The sequence below is a fragment of the Sarcophilus harrisii genome, chromosome 2 (genome assembly GCF_902635505.1).
Source record: "Sarcophilus harrisii chromosome 2, mSarHar1.11, whole genome shotgun sequence".
NCBI lineage: Eukaryota > Metazoa > Chordata > Mammalia > Dasyuromorphia > Dasyuridae > Sarcophilus > Sarcophilus harrisii.
The window spans coordinates 279,618,304-279,643,091 of record NC_045427.1 but is presented as its reverse complement, the minus strand read 5'-3'; the positions used below and the strand labels follow the sequence as shown (position 1 = coordinate 279,643,091).

The following is a 24,788-nucleotide window of genomic DNA, read 5'->3' as shown; positions in this document are numbered from 1 at the left end:
CAAAGCAACAGAGTCAAATATGGTCTTTCTGTATGCCCAAGGTCAAAGTGGAAATTCCTATAACTCTATAGGAAGTCCCATTTTAATTTTTATCAGAAAAATCTGAGTTATGAGTCCAGAATAAATCCTGCAGCAATGCCTTACAGTCTCAATCATAAAAGGAAAGAAATGCTCAAAGGGAACTTACTAAAAGAGATCCATCTGCCTGACAAGTCACCTGCTGTCAGACAATGCAAAGAGTTGAGAGCCTTATAGACATTCTCACCTTCCAAAAGGTGCCAAGATTCATCTTGTGACATCACCCATCACTGCTTATCTGCTCCAGTTATACAAATGAAAGTTGCTGCTGATGCTATCAGCAATGAACAATCCTTCCAGATAACCAGAAATAATTATAAAATAAGTGAAAAAAGAAAGGCTAGTAAACCCTTTATCATCTGCAGCACTGAACAAAAAAGTAATACATGGACACATTAATTCCCAAACTCACCTAAAAACCCTTAGCCAAATTTCCTAAGTAAAATCTCACCTCCCCTCATTGCCATTGTAGAAGCAAGGTCAAAGAAAGGTACAGGAGTAGGTAACTGGAGAGATAAAGGGCACGAATTATATGCTGATTGGACAATTAGGCTCTGCATAATTGAGAATTAATCATTTTTAAGTATAAAGTTGCAATTAGAATCCTTTTCCCCCACCTTACCTGACAGGCAGATGTAAGTTAGATATTCGCCTTGACCCCCAGTTGCTAGGAAAGGAATCTTTTTCTTCGTTCTCCGCTTGACTTGGACAGCTCCCAGCATCCTCTCATCAAGGGGTGCAAAAATTTCTTTGCTGATTGCAGATTTAGCACTCATTGTAGATCAAAAATGGATACCCAGTAATTCCGCTAAAGCAAAAACCACAAAGATGATTGGAGTTAATGATATTGTAAGACTACCTATAAGAATACTAAAAGATATTATAGAATAACATTACACAATGGTATTCTTGTCATATTCAACTCTTTGTGGTCCCATTTTGGTGTTTTCTTGACAAAGATACTGGAAGTGGTTTACCATCTCCTTCTCTAGCTCATTTTATAGATGAGGAAACTGAGGCAAAGGGAGTTGACTGAGTGTCTGAGACTAGATTTGAACTCATGAAGATGATTCTTCCTGATTCCAAGTTCAGTGCTCTATCCACTGTGCCACTTAGCAGCCCCAGTATTCTCTAGTGCTACATACGATAGTTCTATATAGTACCATGAATATGACATTATTATAAGGATATGTAAAATAGGTAGCAAGTTATTTTTTTATATGTTTCAATTTCTAGGTTAACCATTACTTATAACTCACTGTGATTTCATTAAAAGAGCTTAATCCTCAACTTAATTACTTCCATAAACAATTAGGTACATTCACCCCCTAATGCCTTTCTTGGGAGAAATTAACTACTCCAAAGTGTCCTCTAGTTTGTTAATATATGCCCTCTGATGACTCCTAAATCTAACATTATAGAATCATAAATCTAAAGCTTTAAAAGACTTTGTTAGATAGTTCAACATCTTTATCCTGCAGGAAAGCCCAAATATACTAACCCAAGGTCACAAAGGCAGTTACAGAGCCAACATTCAAATGCAAACCCAATGCCAAGTTCAGTGCTCTCCATGCTGGCTAATGTCACCTCTCCTTCACCCTGGAACAAGGTCCTCTCTAGGCCCCAATTAAGATCCTATTCCAGTGCCCAAGAATCCTTAATTCAGAGTTCATTGCAATTCCTCTATAACTCCTCTAATTCCAAATAAAACTGTTTCTCTAAAACAAGATTCTGTTCAAATAAAAGTAAATATCACTATTATATTGTCAAAGTTGAAAGATACATACTATTTTTTCTGTTAGCAATCGGTAAATAGTACCTCAAGAGAACTTGCAAAGGTTTTTGCAAAATACTTTAAGTATGCTATATCATTTGGTTGTGAACAATAATCCTGGGAAGTTGGTGCTATTATTATCCCCATTTTCAGATGAAAAAACTGAGGCTAAGAAAGAATAAGTGACTCTTTTCCAAAAGTTACACACCTAGTAAACATCTGGGATATGATGTGAACTCAAGCCTTCTTGATTCCGAGTCCAAAACCTCTCTTCACTGCATCACTTCATTGCCACTTGATAGATTCAGATTTGGGAATATAAAGAAATTTATCTGGATGCCTGCAAGGCAGTCAGCATGTCAATGTGGAAAGAATTCTAGATTTGAAGGCAAAAGAATTAGATTCAATCTCTGCCATTTTGTGTGTTACACTACTAAGTAGTCACATCCTCTTACATCTAAACATTACATATTTATAAAATATATAAGATAATAATATAATATACAAGAGATAGTTAAGACAATTTATGAGGTTTCGTCTACCTCTAAATCTATCAGCCTTTGAAGGTAAGTGACGCTTGTATTTAAACAAAATATAACAAGAAATTTAAGAATATAAGTATTTCATGCCTTTTATTTTCCCCCTCACTCCAATTACCCTATAAACTATCTTACACTGTATTTCCCTGTGGATGTATACTTATAGAATTAGACTTCTTTAAGTCTGCTAGGCAATAGATTTTCAGGCCTGGAGTAATGAATTCTTATCATTCTGAGTTCATATCTGGTCTTAGATACTTACTAGCTGTGTTACTATGGGCAAATCATTTAACTTTGTTTGCCTTAATTTCTCATCCACAAAAATGATATGGAGAAAGAAATGCCAAAGCACTCCAGTATTTCTCCCAAGAAAACTCCAAGATTTGGACATGATTGAATTGCTTCTACAGCACAGAGATCATGTTATTTTCTTACTAAATGGCAAGCTCTGCACAAAGCAGGCACTGAACTATTTCTGACATCGAAAGGCCATTAATTTAATTATGTTCTTCCCTCCCCTTGATTAGACTAAAAACTTAATGATTTTAACTTACCCCAAATACCGTATTTTTCAGTGTTAACATCTTAAGACATGTAGCCTTTTTTTTTTTTTCCTAGACTCTCAATTTTCCTAGACATCTCATTTCCACCTGGGAGATAAGTGCTATTATTATCCTTATTTTAGAGATGAGGAAACTAAGGCAAAAAAGGGATTTAAACAACTGGGTTCACAATGCCAGTAAATGTCTGAAGCAGGATTTGAACTCATGTTTTCTAACTCCAAAGTCAGTTTCCCCATCAATTATACTACTTAGCTGTCTAAATTTAAGTGTCATGCTATCTAAATTACCATTCTATTCATTCTAGTCACTGAAAAAAATAAACTGAAACATATAAAGGGTTATTTCCTATGACTTAAGTTTCCTGAAAACTGTATCCAATAAATAACAAGTGAGGCTGATCCTCCAAGAGTACAGTCATCTACTATTTGTTCTGTAACAACTTATTCGGCTTATTAAAGAACACTAAATAAGACAAGATCTATTACTGAGATCTAAGTGGGACAGAAGCAATGTCTTCTTAGGAAATGGTTTTTGTTTAATGGAATGATGTAGTCTGGAATATGAAAAGAGATCAGGAACAAAGAGGGTATTTTCAGAACTTTCTTCTAAACAAAATTAGTTCCTCTGTTTCTGTTCTAGTTGTTGTTCAGCCATGTTTGAATCTATGTGACACCAAGGATTTTTGTGCATAAAGTTTTCTTGGCAAAGATACTTCAGTGGTTTGCCATTTCTTTCTCCAGTGATCCCTTTTTACAGATGAGGAACTGAAGCAAATAGGAATTAGGTGAGTTGCTTAGAGTCACGCAATTAATAACCATCTCGTGCTGGTTTTGAACTCAGATTTTATTGGCTCCAAGCCTGGTACTCTTGCGGATCCATCAATTCCAGAAACGTGAATTAATTATTTCATTTAGCACAGATCACATGTGTGTGTATCCTCATAAAAAACTGATATTATGAGCCAAGAACTATGCTGAGATAGAAATAACTAGTGAAAAGATGTGTTCTCTGACTCATGAAGCATTCAGTCTAGCAGATAGGAGAGACACAGTTAAAAGCACACACTATTACATGCTAAGGGCTTTAGAGACAGAGGTCCACAGCAAAATGTTAAGTGAATTATGTCACTTGACAAATTCATGCCATCAGAAGAAACCAGAGCAATCTGATTTGACCAATTCAAATAGCAAACTATAATTTAATAGGAGCTACTCAATATTTTTCTCCTCAAGAAGTCTTTTAAGTACTTTTCTAAACACAGAAGTTATAACATAGCTAGAGCATTGTAAATAATGACAATCACCATCATTATCACATTTGCACCTATCTAACATCAAAGTACTTCATCAGATTTCCATGAACCCTAACAAAAAGAGTGAAAGTACATCAGTTTCAATCTGTCCTTTGACCAATTAAAAAATGTTAAAATAAAAAAGGAAGAAAGCAGACAAGAAAAGGATATGTTTTTGTGAAATCATTATCATAAGATTTGAAAACTTCATATAACAACTGCCAAATTGAAAAGGGATGGAGAGCATAATAAGAGATCACTGAGTATCATAAAACTGGGAAAAAGACAGAATGAACTGGTCTTCCAACAAATTTGGAATATACTAGAGGATGACCACAAGAAGCCATACCCAATACAATCTAAGTCAAACCATATAACTGAAATCTTAAGAACTGTGAAATCCAACATAACTTCCCCAAACCTGTTTTTTTTTCTCACCTAGGACTCCAAAACTTTTTTGAGCCAACTCATCAGTTCTATCATACGTTTCTACTTATCTATATATCAATGTATGGTCATCAATTGACAGGTAACAGATCAGAACCAATATGGAGAGTCAAGACCAGAGGAAGGCAATGTAACTACATTAACAAGTACTTTGTTAGTCAATTCCAGTCTGTTTCATTTACAATCGACCTAAAGAAAATGAGAATCTGCATTTTGTGCCCTTCTATCAGAGAGCATGGCTATTATGCTGTTCTTTCCAATTTGTAAAGTATCAATTTTCACTATGTCTTCTAAGTGAAGTCAGCTAACTGCCTTTGTTAACCTGATGCCTTGCTTGACAGAAACAGAATGACTATAATATAATTGTTTAAGGTTCAAGAATCACTCAAAATTGGAGCTTTAACAATTTCCCAGCAGTCTCTCTATATTGCATAAAGATGCTATTGATTCCCTGGACAAAGAGGAAGCTTGATACCTGCTACTATTTTTGCAGCTATAGGAATCAAGGTTAAAAATCCTCTGTGAAAATATTTAGCCACAAAAGAAGAATCTGTGATTCCTTTAGTACAGAAAATTTGCTTTATCAAAGCAGTTCATACCCCATCTGTCACTTGGGAGATCTAATACTGGCACCTAGAACATGGAGTGTATAAAGTACTTATATATGTGTATGTGTGTGTGTGTGTGTGTATGCACACATGCAGAGTGTGCACATGTACATATGCATAAATATAAAGCCACATAAATTTTCAGTGCTATAAGAATACACCAGTAAGTATATAAAACCTCTTAAAATACCTCAGTCTTTCCTAGATCAATATCTACCAATGGTCTTCAGTAGGCACCATTCATATGCAATCAAATTCAATGTAAATATCCTAGCTCCTCCTTTAAAAGACCAATGATATAATCATGGACAAATCAGCTTCCTTTTGAAAAGTTTATTAAAGCAAGTTCTATTTTGAAACAGTTAAATTTCTTATAAGAAGGTTAAATTCTTTGAGAATAGAGATTAATTAAAATATTAAATAAAAGAATAAGTAACAGAGACGATGAGATATAAAGGCTCCTTCCATTCAGTTTACATTTGTATCTTTTAAAGGGTATATCTTTTTTAAATTTCATTAGATCATTTTGCCCTTTACAAAGGATACAAAAATGGGGAAGGTTTATTTGTATCTTATAAAAAAGATATGAGGCTTTAAGTAGTTTTTATGTACATAAAAAGAACAGGTAATCATTTAAGCAGCTAGAAGATACAATGAATAATATTTCTAGTTTACCTCACCACCACCCCTACTCCACCCCCCATCTACTTATCTGCATGGAATGACATGAGGGACTTGAGATTTAAAAAAAAAAACTTGGGAACCCTGCACTCCAAATATTTCATGATTACTCAGTAAATAGCCACTGCCTAGTTTATAACCTAGTCTATAGAAATGAAGATCTGGGAAACATAGAGGTCAGTTACCATAAGTTAGCGTGAGATCCCCAACCAAGTTGCTCCAATCTATACCAAAAAGATTGGTCAAAAAGTAAAAGATAAAACTGCCCTTCCATCTCCTAATTGGAATGTGACAAGCCTCAAGGCAGAAATCCTGAAGGAGTAAACTGAGAAAAAATTTGCCTGTCAAAGAGCAAGAGTCTGTGGGTCTTTCTAAAAGAAGGTAGCCATACTTCAGCCAAGGAATACAGCCTAAATGAAACTAGAGGCTATAGGGATCCTAGCTTCCCAGAAAGAAAGAGCCCAAGCTATTCAATTCAAGAATACTTTGCGTTTGAGAAGGCTATAAGAAATGGGTAAGGATTTCTCCTCTTTTCATCCTATCAAGCATTAAACAATCCAGATTCTGTCTATTCAAGAAAAAAGACAGGTGAGGGATTTAAAATATAAAATTTACATACATATGGATACAAAAAAGCAGTCACCCAAAGAAAACTTGTTAGAGTAAGATCCCTGACAGAAGAAAAAAAAGATGGGAACTCAAAAGAGAATGAAGATAGCAATTAAGATTCAAGCTATAAAGAATAAACCTTGAAAGTTCTGCTGAGAAAGATATATGACAGAGTCACTGCACCTAAAAAGGAGCTCTATGAGGACCATATAGCGTAATACCGGAGAAACTGAGGCAAGATAGAGATTAGAGACTTTTTAATAATTTATTTGAAAAGGAGAGATTTACTGGGACCAAATGGATCCATGGTTTGGTCACAGGGCTGAATGAGACTATTGTCTCTAAGAATCCAGCAAACAATATGAGTTCTCAATGACATATATACATATATTGTCTCAATGACAATATATATATATATATATATATATTGTCATTGAGACAATATATGTGTATATATATATACACAGCTCAGATACAGGTACTCCACCCACGGCAGGGGTGGAGTCTGAGTGCTGACAGCGGGAACACGGGACTTACACTCCGGTTCCGACAGGGTTGGGGGAGAAATGGGGGGCATTTAATAAATGGGATTACAGAATGGAGAGAGGCAACCAACATTCTGATGATGCCTAAGATAGAAAGAAAGTCTTTCTTCTTATCTGCATCATCATGATTAGGAGGAAGGGGTGGTATTGCAGGACAATTAGGAACTGAGGCAGAAAAATTCAGGGAAACCGAGGCAGGACAATTTAAGGAAACTTAGTCAGCAAAATTAAGGAAACTGAGTCAGGATAATACAAGAGAACTGTGGCACAACATTAGGAAAGAAAGGACCTTCAAACTCTGCAGATTCAGAATTTTAAGATGCTTTGTCCTTATGTCTTCCCTACATCTATTTCTCACTCCCACAATAAATTACTGCCCATTCTTTCCACAAACAGTATGTTGGGAGAATGTGCTCCATATCTATGGAAGGAAGTATCTTTACCATACCATCTTTAGTAAATGCCTTTGGTTTGAGTTAATTGACTGTTGATTTACTTGATCATAGGAGGAAAACTGTTTTACAAAGTAGTTACCATAGGATACCTTATAATTGACAAAAGTCAATGCCACTTTGGGGGGGAGGGTGGTGGTATTAAAGCTCAATTCTTCTCAGAATGTACACACATTGAATAACAAACTGAATATGCATAGTACTTAATACTACATAGTTCAATGAAGAAACTAAAGAAAAAGTCAGATACCAATAGAATAGACTAGATTTGTTTGGTTTTGGCTTCCCCCTCCCCCCCCCCCCCCCCCCCCCCCCCCGCACCGGGGTGTGTGGGAAAGAGGTGAATTCTGGTGATGATACAAAACTTGAAACTACATCTTTTATTTCTATGTGAATTGTATTTTCTAAGTATTTTCAAAATTCCACCATTATTTTTGTCATAATCTAGAAACTGAATTCAACACACTAAGAAAACAAGTAAGGATATTTGAATAAGGGTGCATATTTAAGAATATACAGAAATCATAATTATCAAGATTGTTATTGTGAGAGATTAATTTGAAGACAGCCTTTGGAGAATATTATTATTAATTATTATAACTAGCTAGTAGATATATAATACTTTAGGTTCCCAAAGTGCTTAACATGCTAAATCATTTGATATACACAACAATAATAGCGGATACTATTATTACTATACCCATTTTTCCAGGGAAGAAACTGAGGCACAGAGTTAAGTTCCCAGAGCCATACAGCTAAGTGTCTGATGTAGAATTCTAATTCAGGCATTCTGAATGCTCTATCCATTGTCACCTAGCTACTAAAAAATAAAACAGATAATTATGGCAGCACAAACAATAAGTAAAAATATGAATGTGTTAGCCAGAGTAACATAAAAATATCTTTGTTTTGTTTTTCTACACATAGCAAGTGACAAAAGAAGGAAGCAACTGAGTCATGTCACCAGCATGTAAAATGTGGAACAAAGGATATGCCTGTGAAATTAAAAAATAAAAAAATAAAACCCAACACCTAGAAAGAAGGCCTCCAATACATTGAAAACATTTTATGTGGATATATGGAATAACATAAACTAGATAATAAAAATATAGATGAATCCTTTTTCTTTCTATCTCTCTTATTTCTAGAACAGTGATCATTCGTAGTGGATACTCAATAAATTAATTGTTCAGTTATATTGTTCCTTAAGAAATTACATTGTGTATTCATATATGTATATATACACACATATACCTTTGTACACAGAAACTCATATACACACATACAAATATATTATATATGTAATGTACAAATGTACCCACATATATATATATATACATATAAGTATTTTTTTCCATAAACAATCATTGTTTCTGATTATATGTCCATCTTTCTCTTGAAGTGACCTGACAGTGCAGCGGGAAAAACAAAAACTTAAAAACTATTTAGGATTTAGTCCTATTTCTACCCCTAACTTACTGTGTGACTGAATAAACTGCCTTCTGTGAGCCTCAATTTTATCTTTTTACATTACTTATAAAATCTAAAGATGATTTCAAGCTTTAAAATTATAAAAGACTAAGATTCTTAGGCTAGTATTACCAGCAAAAAGACTAACTAGAAGTCACTGAAACACTCAAGAACTGATTTAGAAAGATAATTTCAGAAAAGAGAATGAGGCTGATATGAGTTTTCCCAGTGTAACAATGGGTTCCAGAAATATTTCTACTACTATAGAATTTTCTTTTATTCCTCTGGCATCTTTTGATTAATATTGACCTTGCCTGACCAAAACCTATCTCATGGGAGATTTTACACACACACACACACACACACACACACACACACACACACACACACACACACACACCCCTTATATTTTGGCAGTAATTACCCACCACATGTACTCTCTGAAAGGAGACACTTCTTCCCTAATCCTAGAATGAAGCTAGGATGAAGAAATGGAACTAAGTTCCAATAGAGGAGAAAGCATCCTGAGCAGTGCTACAGACTGCTGACTCTATCATATTTTTCTATGTATAATGTTACTGGTGCTAAAAGAGATGAAATTTCTTCTTTGTAACATTAACTATTGTTAACATAAACTAATAAAGAGAGAGAGAGGGAGCCAGTGACTCGCATTCCACTTCAATAACAAATCTAAGCTATTTTAATCTCCTATCTTCCCTCTTAGTATATACCCAGTATGCACACCTGTGCCCTGTACATTTTAAATCAAAGGACAATGTTTATATTCAATTATTTGCACTTTCCTGTTGCAAATTTTATCCCTGTTTCTGTCAATTAACTTAAAATATACTAACATTAATAAATCAGAAGAAAGGAAACTTCACTGGATCCTTAAAAAGAGAGAAGTTGTAAATGGAAAACTTAAGTTAATTGGAAACATGACAGTGCTGGGGCTCATCGCACAGAGAAAAAACACTATAAGGATATACTTTTCTCATTCTGAGATGTCCTATAAACTAGTCCTAAGTGTCTCAGACTAAGCTTTAGACCTGAGGGAAAAGCAAGTAAGAATGTGTCTACTGGACAGTCAAGCTTCATTAAAATGAACAAAGGCAATAAAAAGCCACACTGGTAAAGGAGTTAAATTTGTTGGCATCCTACACCCTTGACTAAACCCAGGGCACTGCAAACTCCCACACAGCTAATTAGTATCAAGTTAACAAAACCAACCTCTGTCTTCAGGGATCTTATTATTTAAAACAGGCAGTATTAGCAAGGATAAATCTATACAAACAACAATATAACAGAAGAAAAGTCTACATTCAGTTAAAAAGAAAATAAATAATCATTTAAATGTAACACACAACATAGTAATGATACATACATATTTTGATGAAAGAGATAACTACTTTCCTTATCTCAGATCAAACAAAAGCAAAAATCGATCTAATTAAAAGAGATAAGGAAGGAAACTATATCTTGCTAAAGGGTAGCATAGATAATGAAGCAATATCAATACTAAACATATATGCACCAAATGGTATAGCATCTAACTTCCTAAAGGAGAAAAGTTAAGAGAGTTGCAAGAAGAAATAGCAAAACTATAATAGTGGGAGATCGCAACCCTGCACTCTCAGAATTAGATAAATTAAACCACAAAACAAAGAAAGAAATTAAAGAGGTAAATGGAATATTAGAAAAATTACATATGATAGCTCTTTGAAGAAACCTGAATGGAGACAGAAAGGAATATACTTTCTTCTCAGCAGTTCATGGAACCTATACAAAAACTGACCATATATTAGGACATAAAAACCTCAAAATTAAATGCAGGAAGACAGAAATAGTAAATGCATTTTTTTTTCAAAGCACAATGCAATAAAATCTACATTCAACAAAAAGCTAGGGGTAAATAGACCAAAAAGTAATTGGAAACTAGATAATCTCATCTTAAAGAATGATTGGATGAAACAGCAAATCATAGACACAATTAATAATTTCACCCAAGAATATGACAATGATGAGACATCATACCAAAATTTATGGGATGCAGCCAAAGCAGTAATAAAAGGAAATTTTATATCTTTAGAGGCTTGCTTGAATAAAATAGAGAAAGAGAAGATCAGTGAATTGGGCTTGCAACTTAAAAAGCTAGAAAAAGACCAAATTAAAAACCCCTAATCAAATACTACTTTCCACCAATGAAGAGGAAATTACAGCAATAATAAAGAGTTACTTTGCCCAACTTTATGCCAATAAATTTAATAACCTAAGTGAAATGAATGACTACCTCCAAAAATATAGGATTCCCAGATTAACAGAGGAGGAAATAAATTGCTTAAATTGTCCCATTTCAGAAAAAGAAACAGAATAAGCTATTAATCAACTTCCTAAGAAAAAATCCCCAGGACCAGATGGATTTACATGTGAATTCTACCAAACATTGGAAGAACAATTAACTCCAATGCTATATAAACTGTTTGAAAAAATAGGGAATGAAGGAGTCCTACCAAATTCCTTTTATGACACAGACATGGTACTAATATTTAAATAAGGTAGGTTGAAAACAGAGAAAGAAAATTATAGACCAATCCGCCTAATGAATATTGATGCTAAAATCTTAAATAAAATATTAGCAAAAAGACTATAGAAAATCATCCCAAGATCTAAGTAGGATTTATACCAGGAATGCAGGGCTGGTTCAATATTAGGAAAATTATTAGTATAATTGACCATATCAATAACCAATTTAACAAAAATCATATGATCATCTCAATAGATGCAGAAAAAGCATTTGATAAAATCCAACATCCATTCCTATTAAAAACACTTGAGAGTATAGGAATAAATGGACTTTTCCTTTATGGGGATAAACTGGAACCATTCCCAATAAATCAGGAGTGAAACAAGGTTGTCCACTATCACCATTATTATTCAATATTGTATTAGAAATGTTAGCTTGGGCAATAAGAGTTGAGAAAAAGATTAAAGGAATTAGAATAGATAATGAGGAAGCCAAATTACCACTCTTTGCTGATGATATGATGGTATACTGAGAGAATCCCAGAGATTCTACTAAGAAGCTATTAGAAATAATCCACACCTTTAGCAAATTTTCAGGATACAAAATAAATCCACATAAGTCATCAGCATTCTTATATATCACTAACAAAATCCAACAGTTAGAATTACAAAGAGAATTTCCATTTAAAGTAACTACCGAAAGCATAAAATATTTGGGAATCTATCTGCCAAGGGAAAATCAGGAACTACATGAGCAAAACTACAAAACACTTTCCATACAAGTAAAGTCAGATCTAACCAACTGGAAAAATATCAAATGCTCTTGTATAGCGTGAGCAAATATAATAAAGATGACAATACTACCAAAACTAATCTATTTATTTAGCGCTATACCAACTAGACTCCCAAAAAATTATTTTAATGACCTAGAAATAATAACAGCAAAGTTTATATGGAAAAACAAAAGGTCAAAAATTTCAAGATAACTAATGAAAAAAAGAATGAAATGAAGGTGGCCTAGCTGTACCAGATCTAAAATTACATTATAAAGCAGTGGTTATCAAAACCATTTGGTATTGGCTAAGAAACAGACTAATTTCAAAGGACAAAATTATCTATAACTTTAATAATTTAGTGTTTGATGAGCCCAAAGACCCCAGCTTTTGGGATAAGAATTCACTGTTTGACAAAAAGTGCTGGGAAAATTGGAAATTAGTATGGCAGAAACTAGGCATTGGCCCACACTTAACAAAGTACACCAAGATAAGGTCAAAATGGGTTCATGATCTAGGCATAAAGAATGAGATTATAAATAAATTAGAAGAACATACAATAGTTTACCTCTCAGACCTGTGGAAGAGGAAGAAATTTATGACCAAAGAAGAACTAGAGATTATTATTGATCACAAAATAGAAGATTTTGATTATATCAATTTGAAAAGTTTTTGTACAAACAAAACTAATGCAGACAAGATTAAAAGGAAAGCAATATATTGGGGAAACGATTTTACAGTCAAAGGTTCTGATAAAGGCCTCATTTCCAAAATATATAGAGAACTGACTCTAATTTATAAGAAATCAAGCCATTCTCCAATTGATAAATGGTCAAAGGATATGAACAGACAATTCTCAGACGAAAAAATTGAAACTATTTCTAGCCATATGAAAAGATGCTCCAAGTGATTATTAATCAGAGAAATGCAAATTAAGACAACTCTGAGATACTACTACATACCTGTCAGATTGGCTAAAAGGATAGCGAAAGATAATGCAGAATATTGGAGGGAATGTGGGAAAACTGGGACACTGATATATTGTTGGTGGAATTATGAATACATCCAGCCATTCTGGAGAGTGATTCAGAACTATGTTCAAAAAGTTATCATATGCACAGTTTGATAACTTTTTAGTTATCAAACATCAAGTTATCAAACAGTTATCAAATTGTGCATACTCTTGATCCAGCAGGGTTACTACTGGGCTTATATCCCAAAGAGATCTTAGAGAAGAGAAAGGGACCTATATGTGCAAGAATGTTTGTGGCAGCCCTCTTTGTAGTGGCCAGAAACTGAAAACTGAGTGGATGCCCATCCATTGGAGAATGGCTGAATAAATTGTGGTATATGAATGTTATGGAATATTATTGTTCGGTAAGAAATGACCAACAGGATGATTTCAGAAAGGCCTGGAGAGACTTATATAAATTGATGCTGAGTGACATGATCAGGAACAAGAGATCATTATATGCTTCAACAACAGTACTATATGATGATTAATTCTGATGGACGTGGCTCTCTTCAACAATGAGATGAACCAAATAAGTTCTAATAGTGCATTAATGAATAGAATTCCCAATCCCTCTATTTTTGTCCGCCTGCATTTTTTATTTCCTTCACAGGTTAATTGTACATTATTTCAAATTGTATATTATTTGTTCAGCAAATAATGTACAGCAAAACAGTTGTGCAGCAAAACAACTATATGGACATGTATACATATATTGTATTTAACATATATTTTAACATATTTAACATGTATTGGTCTACCTGCCATCTGTGGGAGGCAGTGGGAGGAAGGAAAGGAAAAATTGGAACAAAAACTTTTGCAATTGTCAATGCTGAAAAATTACCCATGCATATATCTTGTAAATAAAAAGCTATAATAAAAAAGAGATGGCTACTTGAATTAGAAAATCATTTCAAATTCAAGGGAGACATGGGCGGCAATTCAATGATTTTCCTGTTTAGAGGAGACTACAACAGAGGACAACAACAACATCATCATCAAAAGTATATGCAAACATGCACATCTACATTTAGATATGAATCATACAACAAAGAAATGTCTGTCAAAAGAAATCTCAGATAAATATTCTTGACTGGATTTGTTCTATTTGGAGCAGGAACTTGATCTGAATTAAAAAAAGCAAACAAAACAAAACAAAACAAAACAAAACTGAAACAGTGAATCTTGTTTCGTTTCTTTTCCTTCCTTCTTCCCTTTCTTTTTAGTTGTGCCATGAGTTGAAATGCTATTTTAAAAATGTAATAAATATCCATCTCCCAACAGAAAGGTGATGGATTCAGAGTACATAATAAGATATACATATATATGTATATCTTTGGATATAGTCAAGAAGGGAAGTTGTTTTGCCTATGAATATTTATTAAACTGTTTTTGCTTTTCTTTCTTTTTGAAGGTGGAAGACAGGCTGGGAGGGAGAAAAATATTTTTATTAACTGAAAAAACAGCATAAAATGTAAATTTAAAAAAATATAAGAGACAAAATAATTTAAACCAGAAACAAATCAGTATGTTTTCTAAAATTTTTGAAGCAAACTAGGGAATATTAAAGTTGGAGACATCATCTTATCCAAATATTACATATGAGAAAACTGAATTGTAGAAAAGTGAATTTACTTTCTCCAGATTTGCTAGAGTTACAATTAAAACAAGAGGCCCTCCGGACTTCAGGTTCAAAGTGTTTTTTTGTTTTTCCCCTATGCCATCCTTTTTCCATAAGAAAGCCAATGCAATTCCTCAATTTTAACATAAATTGAACTTTTGTTTTTGTATGAGTCCCTACTATAATCTGGAGAATGCTATCACTTTGGATGTTCTTCTGAAATGTGTGTACTATCATTACTATACTATGAGTACTGAATCCTTCACATTTATAACATTACCTCTCTTAAAAAAAAAAAAAATCCTCCCATGGTTCAGTACCCCTGTTGGAATAACAATCTGAAAGGTAAGAAAGAGACTCTCTTGTGTCCCAGTTGTTGTGGTAGCAAATTCAATATAGCTCATAGGAGTGCTAATAAAAAGAATTTCAAACTAACTGGCAATTATCTCAAGAAGGGTCAGTCTGATATTATACTTGTAGCAAGAGTAATCCTAAGAAAGGTCCCGATTACAAAATATCTTTCACACCTGTCCTACTGCCTGAAGTTCCACCTTTAATTTGTTTGAGATTTAGATCTTTTTCTTCTTCTAGATTTTATTATTAATAAATATTTTTGTTTTCCACTAATTCCATTTCCACTATTTCCACTATTTCCACTAATTTCCATTAATGTTCCACTATAAATTTCCTTGAAAGGAATAACACCTTAATTCTATGAGCTCCAGCTAAATTAGAATCTAGAAAGTTAGATGAGAAAAGTTCATATATCATGTGATTATTGTCATCTACACTGAGATCATGAAATACAACTCACTAATTTCCTCACCTGAGACATAGAAGTTTGTATAATAAAAACATGTAGGGAAATGGAAGCTTGGGGCATAGCAGAATAAAGAAAAAGGTTTAGGTGCTTCCTTCCCCCTACCTTTTAAAAAATTACAAGAAATAGGAAATAATATCTTAAAGAACAAAGATATTATTTGGCTTAGAAGAGAAAAGGAGAAGGGAAGCTAGGTGATACAGGGGATAGAACTCCCTGAAGTCTGAAAGACTGAATTCAAATCCAATTTCAGACACTTACTAGCTACATCACGTGATCCTAGGTAAGTCATTAACCCCAATTGTCTCCAAAGGGGTTGGTTGGGGAGCAGTCTTCGATAGAAAGTATATGAAGGTTAAGATTAGTAAATAACACAATTTCAGACTTGAAAGAAACTAGAGAGAACAAGTCTAATCTGTAATTGAACAAGAATGCTTTCTACAACATACTGGACAAATGTTCATCCCAGTTGCAGAAAGACTTTATTATCATTACTAAAAGTTAAAGTTACTTTAGTAAAATTATACCCAAAAACCAAGTTCTCTGTGACAAAGATACCCAGAGATCCTGTTTCAGTAACCAAAAGCATTATGGTCTTTCAGACCTTTTGACTCTGAATATCAAAAGTGACAATAGACAAATGCTTAATACCAGATCTCTGGTGAGTAATTTTACTATTAAGAAAGAAGCAAGATTACCTGTAGAGAAGGAAGCACACAGTAAGTAGAGGGTTAAGTGGTTTGGGTCCAGTGGGAAAGTCGTAATGTAAAATTCAGGAGAGACAAAAGGATGCGATTGTCTACAACAGCGCTGTTATTTCAGCAGAGAGATTGAGAAGTGATTTCTTCAAAGCCACAAACTAGGCCAACCTTTTCATTCCCTCCCTATACAGATAGGGACTTGAGTAAGGAGGCCATTGACCATGACCACAGTCAGTGGAGGGACAACTGGGTAGTACAAGAAATGGAATGGACCCTCCACCTTCAAAAAAGAAAAAAAAAGCAAAAACAGTTTAATAAAAATTGGCCCTGGAGGTGGGAAGGCCTGAGTTCAAAGGTGATCCCAGACACTTACTAGCTATGTGATGGTGAGCAAGTCACTTAACCCTGCTTGCCAGCTTTTTCATCTGTAAAATAAATTGGAAGAAAAAATGACAATGCACTCCAATATCTTTGCCAAGAAAACCTCAAATAAGATCATGAAAAGATGTACAAGACTGAAATGACTGAAGAACCATAAGAATTATTAGGAGAGCTGGAGCTAGAACACAGATCCCAGCATGCATCAAATTAATTGGCAGCCTACTGAAAGTAAGGGAGTAAGAGAAAATACAAAGAACTGGATGAGTAAAGAAATACAGACTTTAATAGGACATTAAAAAGTTAGCAAAAAGGAGAAGTAGCAGGAAAGAACAAAAACAAACTTCATTTCACATCACAGTTTTGTGAATGGTCAGCCTTTTGTCCTCAAGAAACCCAGGAAAATAAAGATGTTTGAAAGACAGAAAATAAATTTGCTGTTAAAAATCATTAATTCTGGGAAAGCTTGTTGATCTCTGGATATGCCCATTGTGCTGTTTAATTAGCAAAGATGATCAAATAATCTAACTTGGACAGAGACTTCTGCATTACTCTAGGTGGAATTATTTGGAAAGTTTAGTGTTTCAATATTGACAAATTGACATTATGTCCAGACAAGACAATGTCCACCCAGATTCAATAACAGCTATTTGCCATGTTACTTCCTGCTACTACCAGTTTAGAGTTTGTTCCTGGGAAACTTTTAAATGGCTGCTATAAGGTTCTTTTTTTACATCTCCTGAGATGTTTTTCAAAAATGGAAAAGTATTACATGTGAAAAATCATATATTTCTGAGATTTCTTCTGCTTCTAAAAGAACACTATTCTGCTAACTTATTCTTAGTGCTGCCACCCTTCACTATTTTCACATACAACTTTGGCTTCAGTCTTCTAATGGTTCTCCTTATGACTCATCTCTACCATGCAGGCACTGCTTCCTAAGTTGTCATCCCAGCATTATCACTAATCTTGTCCAAAGGAATAAAAAGAGACCACTTGGAAGTAAGACTTGCATTCATTTTCATTCTACTGCTGTTTTTCAGGGGAAGGTGAACACACAACATAATCTAGAGAAAAGGATGATGATCAATATGATTTAGCAGGGATTCTTTCTCATTCTAGATGGTTGTTGAGATCTTCTCCAACTCTAAAATTCTGATTCACAAGGATTTTCTTTCTGATGATCAAATTGGGAAAGAGGTTAAAAAAAAAAAAAAAAGATGTACAGAAGAAAAACTGCTAGATTTGAAGACAGAAGAATTGGGCTTCAATCACAGAATTATGGAATCAAGGAATTTTAGAAGGAAATTTTGAGGAAGGAATCTAAAGAACCCCTTAGACCGGCTAAATCTCAATAAAGAATCCTGATTATAACATACCTGAAAAAGTGGTCTTCCAGTCTATTATTAATACACAGACTTCAAATTTGAGGAATCCCCTGCTTTCCAAAAACAATTCAGGCAGTTGCAACATTATTCTTAAATAACTAGATTTTTTCCCTACTATAAAGCCAAAATTTGCCACTTGAAATTTTTACCCATTATTTTACCATTATCCATTTTTCTGATTATTCTTTCTGTGGCTCAAAACAAAAAAAAAAAAAACAAATATTAATATCATGTGATGTTCCTTCAAATACTTCAAATATATCCCTTTCTCTTCTCCAGGTTAAGCATTCTCAGATTCTATACCTGATTTCTCAAATGTCAGGCCCTTAAGATCCCTCAACAAGATAGGAGTCATTTTCTCTAAGTTCTCCAGCTTCTAAATCTTTTTAGCACTGTGTAATCCAAGACTAACAATGTATTCCAGATGTGCTATAACCAGTGCAGAATATGATTATATAATTAGGTCCTTATTTTTAAAAGCTATAACTCTTTTACTTCAGTTCAACATTGTAATCATTTTTTTGGCAACCGTATCACAATACTGACTTCTTTTTCTTCAACTGTCCGATTTTTCATGATCCCAATAGGGATGTTCTTGGCAGAGATACTGGAATGGTTTGCTCTTTCCTTTTAATTCATTTTTCAGAAGAGAAAACTGAGGTAGAATAAAGTCACTTGCCCAGTCACACAGCTAATAAGTGTCTGAGGCCAGATCTGAACTGAAGAAGAGTCTTCCTGAGTCCAAAACAAGTGCTCTATTAAGTGAGCCATCTAGCTGCCCAATACTGATTTAGTTCTGATACTTTACTATTTTGTGTGGACAAGGGGGAAACAAAATTAAGAACCTACCATGTGCCAGACACTGTGCCAAGTGCCTTCCAAATATTATCTCATTTGATCCTTGGAACAAACTTGGGAGATAGGAGTTATGATGAGCCCCTAGTTAAGGAAATTGAGGCACACAGAAATTAAGTGTCACACTGCTAATAAATGATTTGAATTCAGATCTTCTTAATTCTAACACACTATCCATTGTACCACCTGACCCTCCTAGCTGCCAAATCACTCCATCTCTCATGGCAACAGTTTCTTCATCTGTAAAATGAGGTATTTGGACTAAATGAACTTAATGATTCCCACCAGCTATAAATGTAAGACTTTGATTTCAAAGATTTTACAAATTAATTTGGGAGACAAGATATGCTATAGTTATTAACAATCATGGGTCTATTGCCTCTTTTCAACAATGAGGTGATCCAAGACAATTCCAATAGACTTGTCATGGAAAGAACGTTCCACATCTAGAGACAGAATTATGGAGACCGAATGCAAATCAGAGCATTATATTTTCACCTATTTTTGTTGGTTTGCTTAATTTTTTTTTCCTTTTGATATAATTTTTCTTGTGCAGTATGATGAGCATGGAATGTTTAAAAGAATTGCACAAGCTTAACCTACATTGCTTGTTGTCTTAGAAAGAGGGGAGGTAGGTGGAGAGAGAAAAATTTGCAATACAAGGTTTGCAAAGGTAAATATTGAAATCTATCTTTGCGTGTATTTGGAAAAATAAAATACTATTAAAAAAAAAACAATTATGGGTCTACTAGAGCTAGAAGACATTAGAGATCAGTTAGTCCAACCCCTCTCTTCAAGAAGCTTGGAGAAGTTACAATATTTACCTATTCACAAAGCCGTGTTGGTTGAGCTGAAATTGTAACTCACACCCTTATCTCCTAAATTCAATTCTCTTTCAAGGAAGAATTTGGTAGCTATCATATGAATGCTACTAAGTACCTAAGGAACTCTGGGGAAAGAGATCAATATGTCATACTTTCCTGGAACAATATTTAATACTGTTTTATAATTGTAGACAACAAACAGGTAGTTGTTTTTTTTCCAGTATTAAACTAGAAAGGAGGGTATCAGCAGATAGAAGGATGTCTGAAATTCCCCTAGCAAGAGAAGTGAAGAGTTGAAACCAAGGAAACGTCACTTGGATAACATCTTTTTATTTCCTTCTAACTTCATAGTTTTTGCTCTCTATTCAGAGGGAAATAGAATAGAATGAGAATTTATCTAAACGGAACAGCCTGGGACAATCTAGGGAGAACAGAGTACTTCTGGCCCAGTTCAAGCTGGGACTCAGTGGTGAACCCAAATTAACAATAATATTCCTCATATCAGTTTGAGTGCCCTATTCCATCTACCAAAAAATGCTCACTATACAAGTTGTCATAAAATTGTCAATCCACATGTGGTTGGCATTGATCTAGGAATAAGATGCTGGAACTGGCTAAGATTCCTCCTAACAAATGCTAACTTCTTTTTGTCCCCTGGGATCAGCTGCATTCTGGCATCAGTGGTTTCTGTACCTATTCCAGGCTGTGGCAAACAACAGGGTCTGAAAATAGTGATCTGTCAAGACTAGTTCTTGTCTTTGGAACTGTACCCTTCAGCCCCAGTACAAAACATCACCAGGTGCCTGCAATCTGTAATCAGAGCTCTATTAAAAATGCTCTCAGAAATGCCTGAATTATCTTGATTTCTACTCACAGCTGCACAGTATCTTGCTGGGTAGCTGAAGAATCTCTTTCTACAGCTTCACCTTGAGACTGTCCCAGAAACTACCCAATGCAGGTCAGAGGCCAAACAAGGGAATGCCTTGAAAACCAAGACTTAGTTTAAGATCCAGGGGCCAATCAGCATCAATGTAAACATGAAAGGGGTGGGGAGGTATCCATGGTGTAGCCAGCTCAGAATGTCCCCTCTACAGCCTCCAAATCCAGGTCAGTCTTGTGGTCTACATAAAAATGCAGATTAACGTCTAATTTTGTCAGGTTCTGGTCAATCAATGTCAGTCCCTTTCCATCAGTCCATTACAGAAGACAGCTTCTGACCTAGCCAGCTGTGCAGTGCTGTATGAAGGAACAGCCAGCAGCATGGTATAGACATTTTTATTTTTTTTAACAAAATACTTTAAAAATAACATAACAGCAAATGTGATCAGGCTCATCATTTAGAACCTAAGATTTAAAATTCATCCACATGCTTTATATTGCCATTAGAAATCTGATTCTGAAGTGGGGTTGAAGGTGAAAGAAAAAAAGTTTAAAAATATATTTAGAAATTCTCCAGTCTAAGGATACTAGAAGATAAAAACACTCTTGAAGGTTCCTTGTTTCCATTAGGTAGGATGGACAAATGTGTACAGGAATGTCATTTTTGAGGCAATAATAGTAGAGAAATTATTTCTTGATGTATGCATCTGGGTACCTCCTGGCAATCATACTACTCAAACTGATTCAATCCATATAATCAATCAGCATTTTTATTGTTGTGGCTATTAATTATCAGGCATTGTGCTAAGTGCTAGGAATATAAAAAGAGACAAAAAGATAGTATTTACCCTCAAAGAGCTCCCAATCTAATGTGGGAGACAAGTAAATAAATATGTACAAATAAATTATAAACAGGATAAATAGGAAATAATTAAAAGAGGAAAAAGCACAACAATTAAAAGGGGTTGGAAAGGCTTCTTATAGAAAATGGCATTTTAAAATGAACTTAAAGGAAACTGGCAATAGGCAGAGATGAGGAAGGAAAGCATTTTAGGTATGGGGGACAGTTAGAGAACATGCCAGAGCTGAGAGATGGAGAATTTTATCTGTGAAACAGAAAACCCAATCTCACTGGATGAGAATCCACAGCTGTAAGGCCAAAACCAATGAGAAAAAAAGAAAGAAAAGGAAAATAACCCGAAGAAGTATTTATGGAAAAGTTCCTTGCCACTAAAGGAAGTGATTTTTCTCCTCCTGCTTAGTTTGGTTCCTGCCACATACATAAAAGGTGATAAATCAATCTTTATTTATTGATTAGATCAGCTGAGAGACAGGCATACACAAGCATTCTTTCATTGGACCATTTGGGGACAAAAGGTGCCTTTGGGAACAGCAGTCGTAAAGTGTATGTATGCTGAGAAAGGAGCCAAATGGTGGTGTCATTTTCAGTTCTTAATGAAACATCAAGAAATGGAGGCAGGATGATCAGAGAATGTATACCACATAGAAAGAATGCACAACAGTGCTAAAGTAGAAATCAAATGAGACATTTCCTAAAGGCACAAAATACAGCTGCAACTAGCTCACTACTGACCAGACAGAGAAATTAAATTAACTTCAAATCATGAAAAATCAAGTCTTCCTAAGAGGAAATTTCACCACCATCAAATTTTGGCATTTGATAAAACAAAGAAGTAAAGCAGAGACCTATGCTTAGGGACAGCATCTATCCTCATTTTATCTTTATAAATCTTCACATGGCTCCCTGTGTATCTTTTCTAACACACTGCTCTGATCATGTCATTACTCTTCAGCTTAACACACACACACACACACACACACACACACACACACACACACTTTGCAATAGCTCCTGATTTCCCAAAGAATAAAATATAAACTCAAAATCTTGACATTCAAGACTCCTTTCCACATCTGACTACAATTTCACTTTCAAGCTTCATCACATACCATTCCCTTTTACAAACCACTTTTCATCCAAAGCTGCTCTTTATCTCTCATTCAACTATTGCCTATTCCAATTACCATGCTCTGCTTACACTAGCCCCTATTCCTGAAATGGATTTCCCTCCCCACAATTTCTTCTTGTAGTAGCCCTTCCTTTTTTTCAGGCCCATTTCAATTATTACCTCATCTAGAAGCATTCCATAATCTTCCCTTTACCTCCATTGGCCTCCCCTCACTCCCTGGCATTCCTGGCTAAGACTGAATGAAGTCTTCCTTCTCTAATAACACTTTGAGGGATCTATCCTTTGCCAGTCAGTCAATAAACATTTATTAAGTCCTTTCTATGCACTGATATTACAGATACAAATTCAAAACTGAAACAGTCTCATGCCCTTTCAAGAACCCTACAGTCTAATGTAATAAATAAGTACAGGCAGAGCAAACAAGTCAACAACCTAATTAATTAATTGTTGGATACATAAATTTAATGGATATATGAAAATGTGTGCTTCATTCATAGTAACCACTTAATAAAATAATTGTTGATTAACCAAACTCAGATAAACTAATGATATTTGAAAATAGTCGTATAAAAGAAACAGCATGTTTTATAATAAGGAAGACTTAGGGGCTGCCCAAAACAAACTAAAAATTATTACATTGAAATTCAGAATCATAAAATTGAAGGATTAATACACCGTTTTGTCCAATTCCCTTATTTTAAAGGTGAAAAAAACTAAGAACCAAAGTATTTAAGTGACTTGGCTAAGTTGGTGTTTGAACCCAGAACTTCTAAACTTGTGTTACTTTAACCTTAGCCTCCCCCAAAGCAGGGACTACAGACTTGTGATTAACCTACAAGATATATTTTGAAGTAAACTACAGAATCTTTAATGACTAATTTTATATTGGAGAGGAGGGAGAAAGGAATTGACCTATGTGCGAATTAAAGAAAGACAAGAATCAAATATAACCCTTAACTTTCAAGTTCCCATTTTAGAGGTCAAAGAATGTTGGCACTATTGATAAAAATAGGTTTTCATATTTCCCATTAAGGCTAATAACTCTAACTAGGCTCCTTTTCCTCCTGCTTCCTCCAAGATTTTGGACTCCAAAGTCATCACTTCCTTTAAAAGCATCTTCAACCTAACGTGGCAAAACCTGGGAATCACAAGAATTGAAACCAAGGTAAGTTCTAAAAATATACTAACTCACAGGAGCTTTCAAACACTAAAGGGGAAATTTTTTTTTAAGTTTTTTGATATCAGTTGATGACCTGGGGATGTCTTGACTGCAATACTACATACGGGTTTAGTTAATTATGAAAAGACTATCCAGATTTCTTCTATTCCAATTCTTTCTCATTTATCATATAGCTCTCAGTGGTATGTAAATGAAAGAAGATAGCTTACTGTACTGAGATAAAGGAAGCTGAGATGATTAAATGCAAATGCAAAAATCATGTCGATACAGTGCAGAAAACTGAATTCTTCATTTTCCTATGTAATTATCTTGGAACCCATATGGAATTAAACCAAAAAAAAAAAACTATGCTCTAAAATAAGTAAGTTTGGTTACAGAATGCTACTTCCAGTATTTCCCTAATGTATCTACTCTCTATTGCAGCTAGAAGGTTCTTAGTTCTTAATACATGGAAGAAAAACATCATCATCTTTGCCCTCTTCCAAAGGACACAACTGTTTGTCAATGTCCATCTTAAATAAGTAACATCCAAATACTCTGAACCAAAAACTGCCTCCTGAAAATAACTCTACAATATTAAAACTGCATACCCTTTGATTCAGCAGTACCACTACAGGGTCTGTATCCAAAGAAAATCATAAAGGAGAGAAAAGGACCCACATATGCAATAATGTTTGTAGCAGCTCTTTTTGTGGTAGCAAAAAATTGGAAAAGGAGTAGATGCCCATCAACTGAAGAAAGGCTGAACAAGTTGTAGTATATATTATTGTTGTTCTATAAAAAAAA

General features: G+C 34.5%; 1 protein-coding gene across 4 annotated transcripts in view; it reads right to left on the bottom strand.

The window, feature by feature from the left end:
* The window catches only part of STXBP6 (syntaxin binding protein 6), a 331,516-nt gene that overhangs the window by 216,736 nt on the left and 89,992 nt on the right, over positions 1-24,788 (bottom strand). For 3 of the 4 annotated variants that reach the window (XM_023501242.2, XM_023501236.2, XM_003756129.4), the window contains one exon: positions 701-886. In XM_023501242.2, the coding sequence (XP_023357010.1) occupies positions 701-854 (154 nt within the window). In that variant the 5' untranslated portion in view covers positions 855-886. Of the gene's footprint in view, positions 1-700; positions 887-2,060; positions 2,304-24,788 lie in introns of those variants that run through there. The other variant, XM_023501245.2, reaches the window with a different exon arrangement.